Source organism: Phocoena sinus, chromosome 13 (genome assembly GCF_008692025.1).
Source record: "Phocoena sinus isolate mPhoSin1 chromosome 13, mPhoSin1.pri, whole genome shotgun sequence".
Lineage (NCBI taxonomy): Eukaryota > Metazoa > Chordata > Mammalia > Artiodactyla > Phocoenidae > Phocoena > Phocoena sinus.
The window spans coordinates 53,365,027-53,384,341 of NC_045775.1; the positions used below are offsets into that span (position 1 = coordinate 53,365,027).

Here is a 19,315-nt window from a genome sequence, read left to right on the forward strand (position 1 = left end):
TGAAATCGGGATTCCCTGGTGGCGCAGTGGTTGAGAGTCTGCCTGCCGATGCAGGGGACACGGGTTCGTGCCCCGGTCCAGGAAGATCCCATGTGCTGTGGAGCGGCTGGGTCCGTGAGCCATGGCCGCTGAGCCTGCACGTCCGGAGCCTGTGCTCCGCAACAGGAGAGGCCACAACAGTGAGAGGCCCACGTACCACAGGAAAAAAAAAAAAAAAAAGAATGAAATCATACCATTTGTAGCAACATGGATGAACCTAGAGATTATCATACTGACAGAAGTAAGTCAGAAAGAGAAAGACAAATACCATATGATATCACTTATATGTGGAATCTAAAATATGACACAAATGAATATATCTACGAAACAAAGACTCAACAACATAGAGAACAGACTTGTGGTTATCAAGTGGGTGTGGGGGACGGTGGTAGGGGAGTTTGGGATTTGCAGATGCAAACTAGTATATATAGGATGGATAAACAAGAAGATCCTACTGTGTAGCACAGGGAACTATATTCAGTATCCTATGATAAACCAGAATGGGGAAGAATATGAAAAAGAATATATATTATATATATATGTATGACAGTCATTTTGCTGTACAGCAGAAATTAATACAACATTGTAAATCAACTATAGTTCAATAAATTTTTTTTAAAAAAAGTATCATGAAGAAAAAAAAGATTTGCTTGGATCATGAAATGAGGTGGGAAATTAAACTCATTTTTCTTACTCTCTGGAAGAATTTGTGTAATGTTGGAGATATTTCTTCCTTGAATGTTTGGTGGAATTTATCACTTAAGTCAAAGAATTTTTTATAGGAAGGTATTTAATTACAAATTCAGTTTCTTTAATAGTGATAGAACTCTCCAGGATTTTTATTTCTTCTGGCTATACTTTTCTAGGAATTTGCTTCCCTCTTTTTTTCTTGATCAGTCACACTATAATTTTAAACAATTTTGTCTTTTCAAAGAAGCAACTTTTGGTTTTGTTGATCCTTTTTATTGTATGTTTACCTTCTATTTCATTATTTTTTGCTTTCATCTTTTTTTATTGCGGTTAGTTGCTGTACACTATTATATAAGTTTTAGGTGTACAACAAAGTGCTTTACAATTTTTAAAGGTTATGTTTCATTTATAGTTGTTATAAAATATTGGCTATATTCCCTGTGTTGTACAATATGTTTTTGTGCTCTTTATTATTTTATTTTTTCTACTTTTGAGGGTAGAGGGGATCATATTGCTGTTTGGAAGTCTACCAAAAGTGTAGCTCTGTCTCTTAACTCACTCTTCCAGATCAACCATTAGGAAAGGGGAACTGAGAGTTTCACTCACTATGGTTTTCTAGTCTGTCCAGGTCTAGACTTGGACATTGCTTAGAAGGTTGTCTAAGAAGTACTTTTTAAAATTGTTATTTATTTATTTATTTGGTCTTAGTTGCGGCACGTGGGATTTTTCGTGCGGGCAGGCTCTTCGTTGCGGTGTGCGGGCTTCTCTCTAGTTGTAGTGTGTGGGCTCTGTAGTTGTGGTACGCGGGCTTAGTTGCCCCGCGGCATGTGGGATCTTAGTTCCCCGACAAAGGATCCAACCATCGTCCCCTGCTTTGCAAGACAGATTCTTAACCACTGGACCTGCAGGAAAGTCCCCTAAAAAATACTTTGTTCAGCTTTTAAAAAATGTGTTCAGATGTTAGTCCTCCTTTAATGTAAACAGAAGTTCCTCCCAATATGACTTTATTACAGAATAATCTTTCTGATTGTCTAGTAGTAGAATAACAAAGCCTAACTTTCAGTTTTTCTCTGAGAATAAATTGAAATTACTTAAATGAAAACACTTTGAAAAAGGATAGGAACAGTACTGATACAAATATTCTTGTTTTCACCACTGCTGTTGCTTGGGGCTCACCAAATGTTAAATTTATCCAAAGTTCCCTCAACCATTTGCAATAATTTGTGGTTGGGAGAAGACTACCCAGAATCAGTAGTAGGGAGACCAAAATGTCCTGCAGCTTTAGCAATGGTAGTGTGTATCTCATTGCTCTGTACTTAGTTCTAGTTCCAACCAATAATCTAAGATACAGCAGAATGCGCAAAGAATTTTACTAATAGAATACCCCTAGGTTTTAAAGTGGTTAGATTGCCTTTTCAAAAATCAATTAATTTAATATACACTGGGGCAGTGATCTAAGTTCTGAAAAAGATAAGTTGACCGAAGCAATCACTAGTCTCAAAAAAACTTACAGGTTTTACTGAGGTCCTAAAACTACATTATCTCAAAGTGTGAAATGCATGTTGTTTAAGAGAACAGGCTCTGGAATGGGAACACCTTGGTATAGATTCTAACTCCTCCACTTCTAGGTGTATAATGTCAGTTTTCTCAACTGAAATTGGGAATAACAACTATCTCAGAGGAGTTGTAAGATTAAATTAGCTAATCCATGTAAAGATTTTAACATTGTATGTGGGAAATAGTAGGTGCTCAGAATATACTTTAAGAATTAATGAAAAGTTAGTCTTTTTGTAGAAAGAAGAATTGAATATATTGTAGTAAAAATGTTATAAGAGAGACATAAAGAGTCAAAGGAAAATTGAAAAGTGCTCCTACTGACTAGGAGTTGAAAAGAGAGTTCACGTGGGAGATGACAGCTGAACTTACCTGAAGGTAGAGTGGAATTGTAGCAGCTGTACTTGGGACAGAAGATATTCCAAGTTGGGTGACAGTCTGTAAGATCAAAGACTGGAAGTGGGGGAGCTGGGAGCTGGCAGGAAACCATAGTGATTTTATAGAATAATGAGTCATCTAGAGAATAGAAACATTGAAAAAGCTTTGATGTTCAATGCTCAGTATTTTGACATCATTTTGTATGTTCTTGAGAGCCTTTAGAGACTTTGATCTGCACTTTAAGATTGTTGCTGTGGCAATGGGTCAAATAAGAGAAATGGAAGAAGGAAAACCTATTTGGAAGATTTCGCAATAGCCTAGGCAAAAGAAGATAAATTGCAAAAACTTTACAACAATAAAATCAAAATTGCCTGTGAATTAACTAGTAAAGGATGATAGGTGAAGGAAGAGAGTTCAAAGCTGATTCTGAGAGAGTCTAGATGATTGGGACAATATAATTGTAATATCATTTGCAAACATAATAAAAATGAAGCAGGTTATAAGGAAAAAGTATAATTATGGTTTGGGACATATTGAGTCTGAATTTTATGTGGCAGGAAGGACAGCCAGCTGGAAATGTCAACTTGAGATAGTTTTGAACTATAAATGTATATTTGGGAATCATCTGCATGGAAGTGATAGTTGGAATCCTGGGAGTGAATCAATTCAAAGTGTGGAGAGAGAAAACTATTTAGAGCAATACCTAGAGGAATATATGCTTGTATCAGTGGAAGAAGGGGAGACAGCCAAAGAGAAAGCAACTGTAGTCAGAGGAGTAGAGTAGAAGAAAGTGGAATTGAAATTTCTTACAACTGTTGAAACTTAGGAAACTTTGTAACAAGTTATTTGACTAGGTTTCCTGAAAGAGATCCTGTTGCTGTTGTTAGCAAGAATAACTTGGTGGCCTTACTGTCTTTAATACTGCATGTAGTATGCTATGTTAACAGAAATAGTATTTTAATATTATCTATATTAGAGCCTAGAACTGTCAAGTCAAACTGTGGTCTCAAGTCCTAGATCCTCTCTACTCTCACCACTTTAAACTGCCTTAATAATCATGTTGGTTGACATCTAACTGTAGTTCTCAGTTAAACTGAGATTGTGCAATTTCATCCACACAGTGCCTTGACTGAGAGCAAACTGGATCACCTAATTAAACAGACTCTGATTATTCTGATCCTAAAGTTATAATTAGAATGGCTTTTAGATATTTCCTCTCTCAGTGCATAAAAAAGACAACTGTAATATCTGTGCTTTACTTTCCCAACATGTTAAGTAGAGATACTTTCTCATACATCCGGTCGTTGCAAAAATACAAGAAAGAACTTTTAAATAGTTGTTCCAACATTTGAAATTTGTTTCTACCCTTAATGGCAAGATTTTGGTATCTTTCTTTCTTCGGAAAACAATAAATTACAAAGTCATTCAGAGTTTCTTTTTTTTAACAAACCCATTAAAAAAAAGATTGCCAAAAATTCCAAGTACCCCATTTTGCACATAGAGTATCAAGATTATCTTCTAGTTAAAGCAGGGGTCCCCAGCCGATAACGGTCTGTGGCCTGTTAGGAACCCGGGCTGCACAGCAGGAGGTGAACGGCCGGTGAGCGAGCAAGGCTTCGTCTGCTGTTCCCCATCGCTCGCATTACCTCCCGAACCATCTCTCCTACCCCCACCCTGTCAGTGGAGAAATTGTCTTCCAGGAAACCAGTCCATGATGCCAAAAAGGTTAGGGACCGCTGAGTTAAAGCTTGGTTTGCAAAAAAATTTTCCACTGTCTTGAAGAAATTCATGGCGATTCAAATTTCCAAAAGACCCTCAAAAATAGGAATTCAAGTGCTGATACTGTATCAGTGGTAGTAATTATAATTGCAGTTAACATTCACCAAATGGTTACTGTGTGCTGTACTTTGTGCTAAATGTTTTGCATGCATTTATTCATTTAACAGTATTTACTGAGTACCTACTATATGCCAGGAACTGTTCTGGGATAGGTTGATAAAAAAACAAATTAAAATCCCTGCCCTCATAGCCCTTTTATTTACTGAGGATGGACAGGTAATAAGCAATAAACATAGCCAATAAGTACATTTTGGTAATGACCAAAATAAAGTATGTGGACTATAAGAAGATTATAAATACTATGGAAACATCAGAGTAAGGGAAGGGAAGGTCAGGAGTGCTGGTTTGGGATTGGGCAGTAGAGATGGGTTGCATTATTAGATGGGGTGGTCAGAATAGGCCTGATAGAGATGGTTGTATTGGAGTTAATCGTACAACTGGAACAATCTGTGTAAAGGCACTAAGGTGGGACCCCATCTGGGGTATCCAAGGAACAGCAAAGAAGTCAGTTTGGTTCAGAGTGATCAAGGGAGAGGGTGGTAATGAGCATAATGGGTGGAAGGCAAGGAAGGCAGATCTTGTTACTATAACAGCACTGTGAGACAAGTATCATTACAATCCCCCATTTCATAGATGAGGAAGCTGAGACATAGGGAAGTCAAGGAAGCTGCCACATACAAAATCAGGAGCCGTCTGTAGCAAGAAACAAGCAGTTTCATCCATTTATATACTGAAGGTTTTGAAATGATATAGCTATTTATTTCTTTCTTACCCTCTGCAAAATATCAGATGAAAGCTCAGCCCTTCTGAAGTGGATGATTCATCAAACAGTGGTTCTACTTCAGTTTTCTTTGTCTGCAACCAACATGATCATTTATAGGGCTTATAATTTCATCAGTTTCTTCCATTACATATGACTTCTTTTTCCTGGCAGTGCAATAAGCATCCCTGTGAGATGTTTTAATACAAGGGTTTTGTGTTAGGATAAATCCAAAGTTTACTTTAGTTCTTCTAGCCTTTTCATATTGAGCCTTCTTAGAAACAAGAATATATTCATAATCATAATGACATGGTAGGTTTTTCTCAATTTTTAAGTACAGAAAGCCACTCTAGATTACAGCATGGTGACAATGGCATTTGTACTTTACTTATGTACATGCTATTGATGACTAGAATTAATCGGTGTAACGATAATTGCAGATTATCTGGCTTGTGTACATGCTACACATGCTTGAAATTAATCAATACCTTAATAGTATAATTTGATATAGAAAAACATTTTAATAAAGGCAATCTTTTAAATAAATGTGTTTGTGCCTAGTTCATTGAATCCTTGGCTAGAGGGATTTGAAAATATCATTTTACCTAAAAGTGACTTTTCACTGTGACTTTCAAATCCCTCTACTCACTTAATCTGGAACTGCAGTGAAGAATGCTCTGTGGACGAGCCAAGGAATCAATGAACTAGTCACAAACACATTTTTGAAAAGATTTTCCATTATTTAAAAGATTGCCTTTATGAAAAGTCACTTTTACATATTTAATAGTTCATTTTAGGACTTCCCCGGTGGTTCAGTGGTTAAGACTCCATGCTTCCACTGCAGGGGGCGTGGGTTCCATCCCGGGCTGGGGAAGTCCCACATGCCTTACAGTGCAGGGCCGGGGGCGGAGGGTTGTCATTTTAATACATGCTAGATTGATAGTTAAAAGAGCTATCACATTTCACAGAACTAGAACAAAAAATTTTGTAATTTGTGTGCAAACACAAAAGACCCTGAATAGCCAAAGCAATCTTGAGAAAGAAAAATGGAGATGGAGGAATCAGGCTCCCTGACTTCAGACTATACTACAAAGCTACAGTAATCAAGACAGTATGGTACTGGCACAAAAACAGAAATATAGATCAATGGAACAGGATAAAAGTCCAGAGATAAACCCACGCACATATGGTCACCTTATCTTTGATAAAGGAGGCAAGAATATACACTGGAGAAAAGACAGCCTCTTCAATAAGTCGTGCTGGGAAAACTGGACCGCTACATGTGAAAGAATGAAATTAGAACACTCCCTAACACCATACACAAAAATAAACTCAAAATGGATTAAAGACCTAAATGTAAGGCCAGACACTATCAAACTCTTAGAGGAAAACATAGGCAGAACACTCTATGACATAAATCACAGCAAGATCCTTTTTGACCCACCTCCTAGAGAAATGGAAATAAAAACAAAAATAAACAAATGGGACCTAATGAAACTCAGAAGCTTGCACAGCAAAGGAAACAAACAAGACAAAAAGACAACCCTCAGAATGGGAGAAAATATTTGCAAATGAAGCAACTGACAGAGGATTAATCTCAGCAGCTCATGCAGCTCAATATCAAAAAAACAAACAACCCAATCCAAAAATGGACAGGAGACCTAAATAGACATTTCTCCAAAGAAGACATACAGATTGCCAACAAACACATGAAAGAATGCTCAACATCACTAATCATTAGAGAAATGCAAATCAAAACTACAATGAGGTATCATCTCACACCAGTCAGAATGGCCATCATAAAAAATCTACAAAAATAAATGCTGGGGAGGGTGTGGGGAAAAGGGAACCCTCTTGCACGGTTGGTGGGAATGTAAATTGATACAGCCACTATGGAGAACAGTATGGAGGTTCCTTAAAAAACAAAATAGAACTACCGTACAACCCAGCAATCCCATTACTGGGCATATACCTTGAGAAAACCATAATTCAAAAAGACGCATGCACCCCAATATTCATTGCAGCTCTATTTACAATAGCCAGGACATGGAAGCAACCTAAGCATCCATCAACAGATGAATGGATAAAGAAGACGTGGCACATACATACAATGGACTATTACTCAGCCATAAAAAGAAATGAAATTGAGTTATTTGTAGTGAGGTGGATGGACCTAGAGTCTGTCATACAGAGTGAAGTCAGAAAGAGAAAAACAAATACCATATGCTAACACATATATCTAAAAATCTAAATCTACAAAACAAAAAAAAATGATCGTGAAGAACATAGGGGCAAGATGGGAACAAAGACGCAGACCTACTGGAGAATGAACTTGAGGATACGGGGAGGGGGAAGGGTAAGCTGGGACAAAGTGAGACAGTGGCATGGACATATATACACTACCAAACGTAAAACAGGTAGCTAGTGGGAAGCAGCTGCATAGCACAGGGAGATCAGCTCGGTGCTGATCTAGGGTGATCCCTAGAGGGGTGGGATAGGGAGGGTGGGAGGGAGGGAGACGCAAGAGGGAAGAGATATGGGGATATGTGTATATGTATGACTGATTCACTTTGTTATAAAATGGAAACTAACACACCATTGTAAAGCAATTATACTCCAATAAAGATGTTAAAAAAAAAAGCTATCATTTATTCTAAGGTAAATATTCTCCTCTATTGGGGATTCTATTTTTTATCTACTTCTTCATATTAAGTAGAACTAACCCAAATTTGCTGATTTTTATGACCTGGAAATTTTTCAACATTGACTTTGTATAGGTGATCATTTAAAGAACAACGCTTTGCTAGATTCATGGTTGTTTATATAACAATTCGTTAATCAGACAGTTAATAAAAAGTAAGAAATTACATTCTTGGTGTTTCTTACTTGTCTTCCCACAGGAGCAGTGAATACATAAATCATAATTATGTGGGGCTGATTTAAATTGTTTGGCACTAACATCCTTTTGTCAAATGGGGGCATCATTGGTCTTTCTTAAGTAAGCTGTGTGGCAAGAATGGTTTGCTTGTTAAACTCAAATGATATTAGGGGTAAATAATTGTTCTCCTTTCACCTTATTTTAGAGGGCTTCTATTTATGTCTATAGCCAGCACTCTTGATTGATAGCAATATTTAAAGTCTAGAAACTTTTAGTAGTTTTTTTTATAGTTTTCAATTATATCAACCTCTAAAGTTACCATCACAAAATGTGATTGTTATTCAGTAAAAGAAAATGACATGGTTTTAAGAATAACAAAAGTTTAGGATAAAAATCTTATTATGAGTCTTTGTTTTGTTGTTATCATTGTTGTTTTAAGTATATGAACAAGGGGAAAAATCAAGTAAATGCTTTAGATTTAAAACACACATCCCCCTACACCCACACACCTAGCTAACCTAATAATATCCAAAAGTAGCCATCAATAATTAGAAGATATTTGGAGCAAATCCAAATTATATACTGATGTGTGCTATTACTACCAACACCTGACTGTCGCTAATAACTAAATCTGTTTTGCCAGAATTAAATTTATATAAGAAGTATGTTTGAATATGGTTATCATTGCACTAAAATGTGTATGATTACTGTATGTATATATATTTTTTGGTCGCACCTCGCGGCCTGCGGGATCTTAGTTCCCCAACCAGGGAATGAACCTGGGCCCCTGCAATGAAAGCACCGAGTCCTAACCACTGGACCACCAGGGAATTCCCAATTACTGTATTTTTAAAAACTATTATTTTGACCTCTTCACTACTAACAATTTGTGCTACAGTTAGACTTCAAAATACATTCTTTTTAATATACTCAAAAAGAAACTATATTTGTACATGATTGCATTTGGGGAAGATTTTTTTAGTATGTGAGAGTTATATAGATATTCAGCCTTAAGTATTTAAATACTTTAATGTTTCCATTAATGTAGCTCTTGGCCTGTTCTTATGTATAACATTAAAATCTTGCATATGTATATCTTTGTCAAGCAGACGCCATAGGCTTAAACTGAAGATAATAACTTAAGATTCATGTCTCCTTTCTTAGAGGTTACAGTTGTCTTGAAGTGACAGTTTTGAAGTACCTAAACTGACATCAAAGTGTTCAAGAGATCCAGTTAGGTCAATTAATGTTAATTTTCAACTTCCATTAAATTATTTTAATGTTTTCCTCTTTTCATTTTTTTTAGCCGAGTCCTATACCAAGTCCTGTTTTGGGACGAAAGCCAAATGCTAGTCAGTCATTGCTTGTATGGTGCAAAGAAGTTACAAAAAATTACCGGGGAGTGAAAATCACCAATTTTACTACATCGTGGAGAAATGGTTTATCTTTTTGTGCAATATTACACCACTTTAGACCAGATTTAATGTAAGTAGAAACACTTTCCATTCCTATAAATATTTTGTAAATAATAAAGTTTTATTAAAAAAAGAAACAAACCATAAAATAATTTCTTAGCACATGTCCTGAAATACTTGATTTTTTTTTTTATCACCCATACTCTTGCTTTTTGGGAGAAGAAATATATCCCAGAAAGAAAAGTTGTTCCTTCTTGATGCCTAAAAACAATCTTTTTTGTTTTAAAAGAGCATATTTTTTTCCTTAATCTCGTACAAAAAACTGACTTCAAATTATTATGAAAATTGTGTTAGTGTTAAAATGAGATGAGACAGATAAGCCTGTATCTCTTTATACATTGACAACAAGGGGTTACCTCATGGTGAATTTGGTTGTCCAGGCTAGTCTCTGGTCCCCTACCTTAACTTCTCTTTTAGATGGAAAGCTTCAGGCATTGGAACTTGTAATCACTGTTATTATTTATTTAATTAATTAATTTATTTCCTTAATTTTCCACACTATTAGTTTTGTTGATAGAATTGCTGTGAAATTGCTAGTTACTCTTTGGTATTATTGAATGTCAAATTTTAAGATTCAGTTTGTTTTAAAAACAGCTGTTTTTATCAATTACTGTATGTACCTACTGTGCCATTTTCTCCCTCAGTGACTACAAGTCTCTGAATCCTCAAGACATTAAAGAGAACAACAAAAAGGTAAGAATTGCCAAAGAAAAAAAATACATAGTGTCAATTTTGGCTTCTCCTCAGGCATTTATTAATTTGGGGAAAGTGAGGTTGTTTTGTGAGGTCCTAACTATAGCTCACAGAAGGTAGTCTATTTCCTAAAGTTCCAGTAGGATGCATGGTTTACTCTAGTTTGTCATGGCCTTTAAAAATCACAAGTGCCAGACTGGCATCAGGTTATAATAATATGTATGAACTTCATAAAGTGTTAAATGTTTGTTAAAGCATGTTGCTTTTATTTAGCTCTTAGCAAGATTTAGCTTTTAAAAAGTGCAATCCAAACTGTTGTGCCGTGAGTTTAGAAAAACCTGTTGGGAGGGGATGAAAGCAGGAACCTGATGGGTATGCAAAAAAAAATCCATATGTTCCCAGAGGCAAAAAGATTGAACATTGGTTCTTTTTTTTTCTTTTCTTTTTTTCCCCCCTTTTTCCCCCTTTTTCTGGTAAACTGTGCAGTTTTTTTCCACATAATTAATTAATGTACTGAGGTCAGAGCTTCCCAATTGGTATGGGGAAGATACTGATCCTTTCAGCCCTCAGGGTAGCTGCACAGGCCTGAGCTGCTAGAGCCCTCTGGGCCAGCTGACTGTGGCTGCAGGCTGACTTAACTATGTACCCCCAAATGCAGCACGATATTACAATTTTCTGTGTGCACCACAACATAAAAAAGGAGGAAGCACCTATCTCAGCATACAGCAGGTACTCATTTAATGCTTTTTTCCCTGCTGAATTGAATTCTTCAACTGAAAAGTGTTGTCTTAGAGCAAGAGTTCTTAACCTCGGAGCTATGGATAGAATTCAGGGGATGGATCCTTGATCATGGCTAGGGAAAAAAAAAAATTATTTTCTCATTTCTTTAACTGAAATTTAGCATTTTCTTCAATTATCAATTTAAACAACAAACCACTGTAGTATTAGCCATGCCTGAGACTTTTTCACCTTTAGAATCTAAGATATTTTCATATCACTTTACAGTTGCAAATATCTACAGCTACCTTTTAAGCTCATCACTTCTTCATAATTGTAGCAGTTTGTACATCCATAAGAAGCACATTTGTTTCTCAAATTCCATTTTCCTAATATTTTCAAATACTTATTTTTCAATAATTGGTTTCTTGTGTAATCATATGGGTTTTTTTTTGGGTTTTTTTTGTTTTTTTTCGGTATGCGGGCCTCTCACTGTTGTGGCCTTTCCTGCTGCGGAGCACAGGCTCCAGACGCGCAGGCTCAGGGGCCATGGCTCACGGGCCCAGCTGCTCCATGGCATGTGGGATGTTCCTGGACCAGGGCACGAACCCGTGTCCCCTGCATCGGCAGGTGGACTCTCAACCACTGCGCCACCAGGGAAGCACCATATGTAATTTTTTAACTTTTTATTTTATATTGGAGTATAGCCGATTAACAATGTTGTGATAGTTTCAGGTGCACAGCAGAGGGGCTCAACCATACATACATACACATGTATCCATTCTCCCCCAAACTCCCCTCCCATCCAGGCTGCCACATAACATTGAGCAGAGTTCCCTGTACTATACAATAGGTCCTTGTTGGTTATCCATTTTAAATATAGCAGTGTGTACATGTTGTTCCCCAACTCCCTAACTATCCCTTCCCCTCATCCTTCCCCCCTGGTAACCATAAATTCATTCTCTAAGTCTGTGAGTCTGTTTCCGTTTTGTAAATAAGTTCATGTATCATTTCTTTTTAGATTCCCATATAAGGGATATCATATGATATTTCTCTTTCTCTGTCTGACTTACTTCACTCAGTATGACAATCTCTAGGTCCATCCATGTTGCTGCTAATGGCATTATTGCATTCTTTTTAATGGCTCAGTAATATTCCATTGTATATATATACCACATCTTCTTTATCCATTCCTTTGTCGATGGAATAGGTAAAGGTTGCTTCCATGTCTCAGCTATTGTAAACAGTGCTACAATGAACACTGGGGTGCATGTATTCTTTCAGACCATGTTTTTCTCAGGATATATGCCCAGGAGTGGGATTGCAGGGTCATATGGTAGCTCTATTTTTAGTTTTTTAAGGAACTTCCATACTGTTCTCCATAGTGGCTGTACCAATTTACATTCCCACCAGCAGTGTAGGAGGGTTCCCTTCTCTCCACACCCTCTCCAGATTTTATCATTTGTGGATTTTTTGATGATAGCCGTTTTGACTGGTGTGAGGTGATATCTCATTGTAGTTTTGATTTGCATTTCTCTAATAATTAGCAATGTTGAACATCTTTTCCTGTGCCTCTGGGCCATCTGTATGTCTTTGGTGAAATGTCTATTTATGTCTTCTGCCCATTTTTTGATTCAGTTGTTTGTTTTGATAATATGAAGCCTCATGGGCTGTTTTTAAATTTTGGAGACTTGTTGGTCACGTCATTTGCAAATATTTTCTCCTAATCTGTGGGTTGTCTTTTCATTTTGTTTATGGTTTCCTTTGCTGTGCAAAAGCTTTTGAGCTTAATTAGGTCCCATTTGTTTATTTTTGTTTTTATTTCCATTATTCTGGGAGACAGATCGAAAAAGATATTGATGCAATTTATGTTACAGAGTGTTCTGCCTATGTGTTCCTCTAGGAGATTTATAGTGTCCAGTCTCACATCTAGGTCTTTAATCCATTTTGAGCTTATTTTTGTGTATGGTGTTAAAGAATGATTTAATTTCACTTTTTTACATGTAGCTGTCCAGTTTTCCCAGCACTATTTGTTGAAGAGACTGTCTTTCCACCTTGTGTAGTCTTGCCTCATTTGTCGTAGATTAATTGACCATAGGTGTGTGGGTTTATTTCTGGGCTTTCTGTCCTGTTCCACTTATCTATATTTCTGTTTTTGTGCCAGTACCATACTGTTTTGCTGACTGTAGCTTTGTAGTATAGTCTGAAGTCAGCCTGACACCTCCAGCTCCGTTTTTCTTTCTCAATATTGCTTTGGCTATTTGGGGTCTTTTGTGTCTCCATACAAAGTTTAAGATTTTTTGTTCTAGTTCTGTGAAAAATGCCATTGGTAATTTGTTAAGGATTGCATTGAATCTGTAGATTGCCTTGGGTAGTATAGTCATTTTGACAATATTGATTCTTCCAATCCATGAACATGGTATATCTTTCCATCTGTTAGTGCCTTCTTCGATTTCTTTCATCAGAGTCTTACAGTTTTCAGAGTACAGGTCTCTTGTCTCCTTAGGTAGGTTTATTCCTAGGTAATTTATTCTTTTTGATAGGATGGTAAATGGGATTGTTTCTTGAATTTCTCTTTCTGATCTTTTGTTGTTAGTGTATAGAAATGCAACAGATTTCTGTGTATTAATTTTGTAACCTGCAAATTCACCATATTCATTGATGAGCTCTAGTAGTTTTCTGGTAGCATCTTTAGGATCTTCTGTGTATGGTATCATGTCATCTGCAAACAGTGACAGTTTAACTTCTTCTTTTCCAATTTGGATTCCTTTTATTTATTTTTCTTCTCTGATTGCTGTAGCTAGGACTTCCAAAACTGTGTTGAATAAAAGTGGCAAGAGTGGACCTCCTTGTCTTGTTCCTGATCTTAGAGGACATGCTTTCAGCTTTTCACCATTGAGTATGATGTTAGGTGTAGGTTTGTCATATATTGCCTTTATTATGTTGAGGTAGGTTCCCTCTATGCGCACTTTCTGGAGAGTTTTTATCAAGACTGTGTGCTGAATTTTGTCAAAAGAGTAATCATATGTATTTTATACACATCATAACATTATTCTGAGAAGGGGTTCATTGCCAAAAGAATTCATGGGCCAAAGTCATTAATAACCTCTAGTCTAGGCTAAAGTTTTTAATTTACTTTAACTAGTTAAAACCACCAGTGAGAAAAAGACTATAAAGGGAACCTTGATAAAAGTTCAATTAACAGATGAGAATTTAAATCAACTTTTTTTTTTACTTTTATTGCTCTCTAAAACCAAAAATTTATATTTCCATTAAAGAATTCTTGTTTCTTGCAAATGCATGATGCTGGCTCCAGAGAAAAACATTTAAAAGCAGTTTTTTTAATTAAAATATGCTATTAGAAAAGATAATCTTTAAAAATGAGTATAATTTTCTTTATAGAAATCATGCTTCAAAATAAGACATTCTCTTGAATTATTTCTTGTATGATTTTGAAGAGTCTGTGTCTGTCAAAGCAAAATGCCTTATTTTTCGTCAATTAAGTTATACAGTTGGCCCTCTGTATCCATGGATGTGGAACCCACAGATACAGAGGGCTGGCTGTATTCTACCATTTTACATAAGGGACTTGAGCATCCCCAGATTTGATATCTGCAGGGGGTGTTGGAATTAGTCCTCCATGGATACCAAGAGACAACTGTATCTTTAGATACGACAGTTCTTTACCTGCATTTTCTTGCATTTGAATAAGCAAATTTAAATGCAGACAAGAGCATTATAAAATAAACCATTATTATTTTTTATAAAGTGAAGCTTTCAAGTTACTGTTTAAAATTTTGAAAAGCAAACATTTTTTATTTCACCTAGCTATATATTTTTAAAGAGTATGAGGAATCTCATTAGGGCTTAAGTTATACTTCTTTACATTATTTTCTTCAGAAATTTAATAATGATGAACATACCTTGGATTTATATATTATTACAAAGAGAAATCTATCTCATTAAAATTTTTTCTCAATTAAATCTTAAAGGGCAGATGATTATAGCTTTTTTTTTTTTTTTTGCGGTACTTGGGCCTCTCACTGTTGTGGCCTCTCCCATTGCGGAGCACAGGCTCCGGACACGCAGGCTCAGTGGCCATGGCCCACAGGCCCAGCTGCTCTGCGGTATGTGGGATCTTCCCGGACCAGGGCACGAACCCATGTCCCCTGCATCGGCAGATGGACTTTCAACCACTGTGCCACCAGGGGAGCCCTAGCTTTTTTTAAATAAATTTACTTATTTATTTCTGGCTGCCTTGGGTCTTCATTGGTGCATGCGGGCCTTCTCTAGTTGTGGCCAGCAGGGACTACTCTTCGTTGTGGTGCATGGACTTCTCATTGTGGTGGCTTCTCTTGTTGCAGAGCCTGGGCTCTAGGCACACGGGCTTCAGTAGTTGTGGTACATGGGCTTCAGTAGTTGTGGCTCACGGACTCTAGAGTGCAGGCTCAGTAGTTGTGGCGCATGGGCTTAGTTACTCTGCGGCATGTGGGATCTTCCCGGACCAGGGCTCGAACTCGTGTCCCCTGCATTGGCAGGTGGATTCTTAACCACTGCGCCACCAGGGAAGTCCCAATTATAGCTTTTTGAAAGGATTTTAATTTAGATGATCCCATTCATTGCACAAGTCAATACATAATTGTTGTTATACTTTCCTTTTCATCACTTTGCAACTTCTTTTTTTTTTTTTTTAACATTTATTTATTTATTTGGCTGTTCCGGGTCTTAATTGAGGCACGTGGGATCTTTTGTTGCGGCATGCAGAATCTAGTTCCCTGACCAGAGACCAAACCTAGGCCCCCGCTTTGGGAGCATGGAGTGTTAACCACTGGACTACCAGGGAAGTCCCACAACTTCTTACCTGATATCTACATTGAGTATCATTTGCTACCTACAGACTTATTTCTGGCTTTACACAGTTCTTCCGGGTAACCCCATCTGCTCTTAATTGGACTTAAAACAGTACAAGAAACAATGCCTGTGTCTTAAGTTCCATGCAGATGCATAACATAACTGGCAGTGACTCCTTACCAATTAAATAACATCTAGCAATGAATAAGACTATTTTCTTTTAAAGACCTCTTTTTTCTCCACACGCAGCTAAAAAGACAGTAGGTAATTGACTATCGCAGAAGAGGTTAACCTATGGGAAAATGCCTTTATAAAGTCTTGACCTCGCTTACAAGAAATCTGGTTTGTTTTTAAATTTCTTTTAGTGCAATTAGTGTGCATAAAATGAATTGCTACATGAAACAAAATACCAGCAGGAGATTCCCCACAAGTAAGCTAATGATTTTCCCAGGTCTGTAAAAAGTGCTGAATAAAAATGGTATTTACCTGTGACATCTGATCTTAACCAATATGTCAGTGTTTTAGATAATTGGGAAATGTTTAGAATACTGCCTGTGGTGCTTTTCCTGATGGTCTACAATTGATGTCTGTCAATCAGGTTGTCAGGACTCATGAGGAAGAAAATGACTTTAATTTTCCTGAAACATGTAAAATAACAAACAGGCCCAAACATGCACACCAACTGAGCCATTCTCTCAAGTAAATATTTTGAGGTACCTATACTATAAAGCATAGTGCTGTGAAAATTGAAGAGGTTTTAATATCACAATTTATTTTTCATTTTCTTTCTTATTCCATAACATTTATTAAACTACAGGAAGAATACAAAAATTAAATTCAAAGGTAGAAATGCACTGTAACATGTATATGCAAAAGACTGATTCCTTCTGAATTGTTACATAATTTCCTAAACTTTCTTTTTAGAAAAACTTTGAGTTATGATCCTATATCTGGGTTGTTACAAAGATGAGACATTTTATATCCCAAAGCAAGAATATAACTAGAAAAAAAAAAAAAAAAAAAAAAAAAAGAATATAACTAGAGGGTCCTTAGTTTTTCCAAGAGTGTATCTAAATGTTTAGCCATATTTTTAATGCTTCCTAGCAACACAATGCTGTTTTCAAAGGTTAGTTCAGGATAGTAATAATTAATTGTAAATTGAGAAACAGCTTTGATTCTTCAAAACTAGAAAAACCTGATGTGCCACAGTCATTTAAAGGCTAACAAAGTTATACAATGCAGCCTCACATTCTAAACTAGATTGTACTACTCAAAACATTTCCTTCTTTCCAAAATGGATGAAGTGAAAATGAAGTCACTCTTCTCATTATGAAAATCAATCTTAATTGGGCATTTTAAAAATGTTTCTATGTTTCTAGACTTAAGTAGCATTTACTTATATTTTATACCAGGCAATCTAGGAGTTAGTTCTTTTGGGATATCTACCTGTACTTTATCTTCACAAATCACTGCAATTACATGACCACTGAAAAGAGGGGTTAATAGGAATAATAAAGCTCCAGATGAATTATTATTTCTTTATATCCTAGTTCTTTATCACAAAAGTCTATTCTAAATTTTTTTGTTTGTTTTAACTCTCATTTTTGCTTGTTTTCGTTATTGGAGAAGAACATTTCAATTGTTATTAACTAATAAAAATGTTTTACTCTTGGATCTACCAAACTTTTACAAATTTCCAACTTGGAATGTTGCTCTGTTCATGTGGCATAATGTCAGTAACATAATGTACCCTCCAATAGCAACAAAAAGCCATTAAAATTTTGCTTGTTTTTTTAAAATGGTAACTGAATTGTGTTTTATTTTTAACTCTTTTTTGAGGTGTAATTGCCATATAACAGTACCTCAGTCTCAAGTGTACAACATAATGATTTGATATTTGTATACATTGTGAAATGCTCACCACAGTAAGTCTAGTTACCATCTGTTATTTTGCTGTTTTTAAAATGTGATGATGTTTTAAGTTTCTTTAAAAAAGTTAAAATGTATGGATTGTCTGAACTCTTCAATATATCTTCTGTTTTTCTTTCCTCTGAAGGCATATGATGGATTTGCCAGCATAGGAATTTCCCGGTTATTGGAACCTTCTGATATGGTTTTATTAGCAATTCCTGACAAACTGACTGTTATGACCTATCTCTATCAAATTAGGGCACATTTCAGTGGGCAAGAGTTAAATGTTGTTCAAATAGAAGAAAATAGCAGTAAAAGCACATATAAAGTTGGAAACTATGAAACAGATACAAATAGTTCTGTTGATCAGGAAAAATTCTATGCAGAGCTTAGTGATCTGAAACGGGAGCCTCAACTGCAGCAGCCTACCAGCGGAGGGGTAGACTTCTTATCCCAGGATGACTCTGTATTTGTAAATGATAGTGGGGTTGGAGAGTCAGAAAGTGAACACCAGACTCCTGATGATCATCTCAGTCCAAGCACAGCCTCCCCTTACTGTCGCAGGACTAAAAGTGACACAGAACCCCAAAAGTCCCAGCAGAGCTCTGGAAGGACTTCAGGATCCGATGACCCTGGAATATGTTACAGTACAGATTCAAACCACGCACAAGTTTTGTTAGGCAAGAAGAGACTATTGAAAACAGAGACTTTAGAATTAAGTGACTTATACAATAGTGATAAGAAGAAGGATGTGTCTCCACCCTTTATTTGTGAGGAGACCAATGAGCAAAAGCTCCAGGATATAGACATCAGTAGTAACTTGGAGCAAGAAAAATTAGAGAATTCCAGACCCTTAGAATGCAGATCAGATCCTGAATCACCTGTGAAAAAAACAAGTTTATCTCCCACTTCTAAACTTGGATATTCGTACAATAGAGATGCAGACCTTGCCAAGAAAAAACGTAATTCCCTGAGGCAGACAGAGTCTGATTCAGATGCTGATAGAACCATCTTAAATCATGCAAATCATTCTGCAAAAACAGTCCAGGTAAGTGAGTTAGAATGATGAATACATATATGTAGTAAATAGTTATTCTTTTTTGTTGTTTCTTTTTGTATTCATAGACTACTTTACAAATGATTAAAGGTGAAGTATAATTTCCCATTTTAGAAAAACCTGAAATATACCTGCTCTTCATTTAAAGTTTATAATATTTTAAGCCTATAAATAAATCCCAATTTCAAGATTGAAGAATAAAGAATGTCAACTTTTCAAATCAAAATGTTATTAACCTATAAAAATATTTTACAGAATAAGTCAAAGCTATTTCAGTATTCCATTTTGTAAGCATATCATTCTGGAAATGTATAATGCCAAATTAAAATATTTCCCATTTACAGCATTTTCTTCAAATATTTTAGTTGCATTGCAATTGGTAATTTTAGTCCCATCATTATTTGTGGTTAAAAATCCCAGTAACATCGAAATTTCTCCCCATGTGGGGAATATGGCATGGATTTAATTGAATC

The 19,315-nt window shown here is 36.2% G+C and overlaps 1 protein-coding gene across 8 annotated transcripts in view; it reads left to right on the forward strand.

Annotated features, from left to right (window-relative positions):
- The window catches only part of EHBP1 (EH domain binding protein 1), a 357,667-nt gene that overhangs the window by 243,432 nt on the left and 94,920 nt on the right, over positions 1-19,315 (forward strand). For 7 of the 8 annotated variants that reach the window (XM_032652681.1, XM_032652683.1, XM_032652678.1 and 4 more), the window contains exons 11-13: positions 9,445-9,623; positions 10,258-10,306; positions 17,931-18,833. In XM_032652681.1, the coding sequence (XP_032508572.1) occupies positions 9,445-9,623; positions 10,258-10,306; positions 17,931-18,833 (1,131 nt within the window). The remainder of the gene's footprint in view (positions 1-9,444; positions 9,624-10,257; positions 10,307-17,930; positions 18,834-19,315) is intronic. The other variant, XM_032652684.1, reaches the window with a different exon arrangement.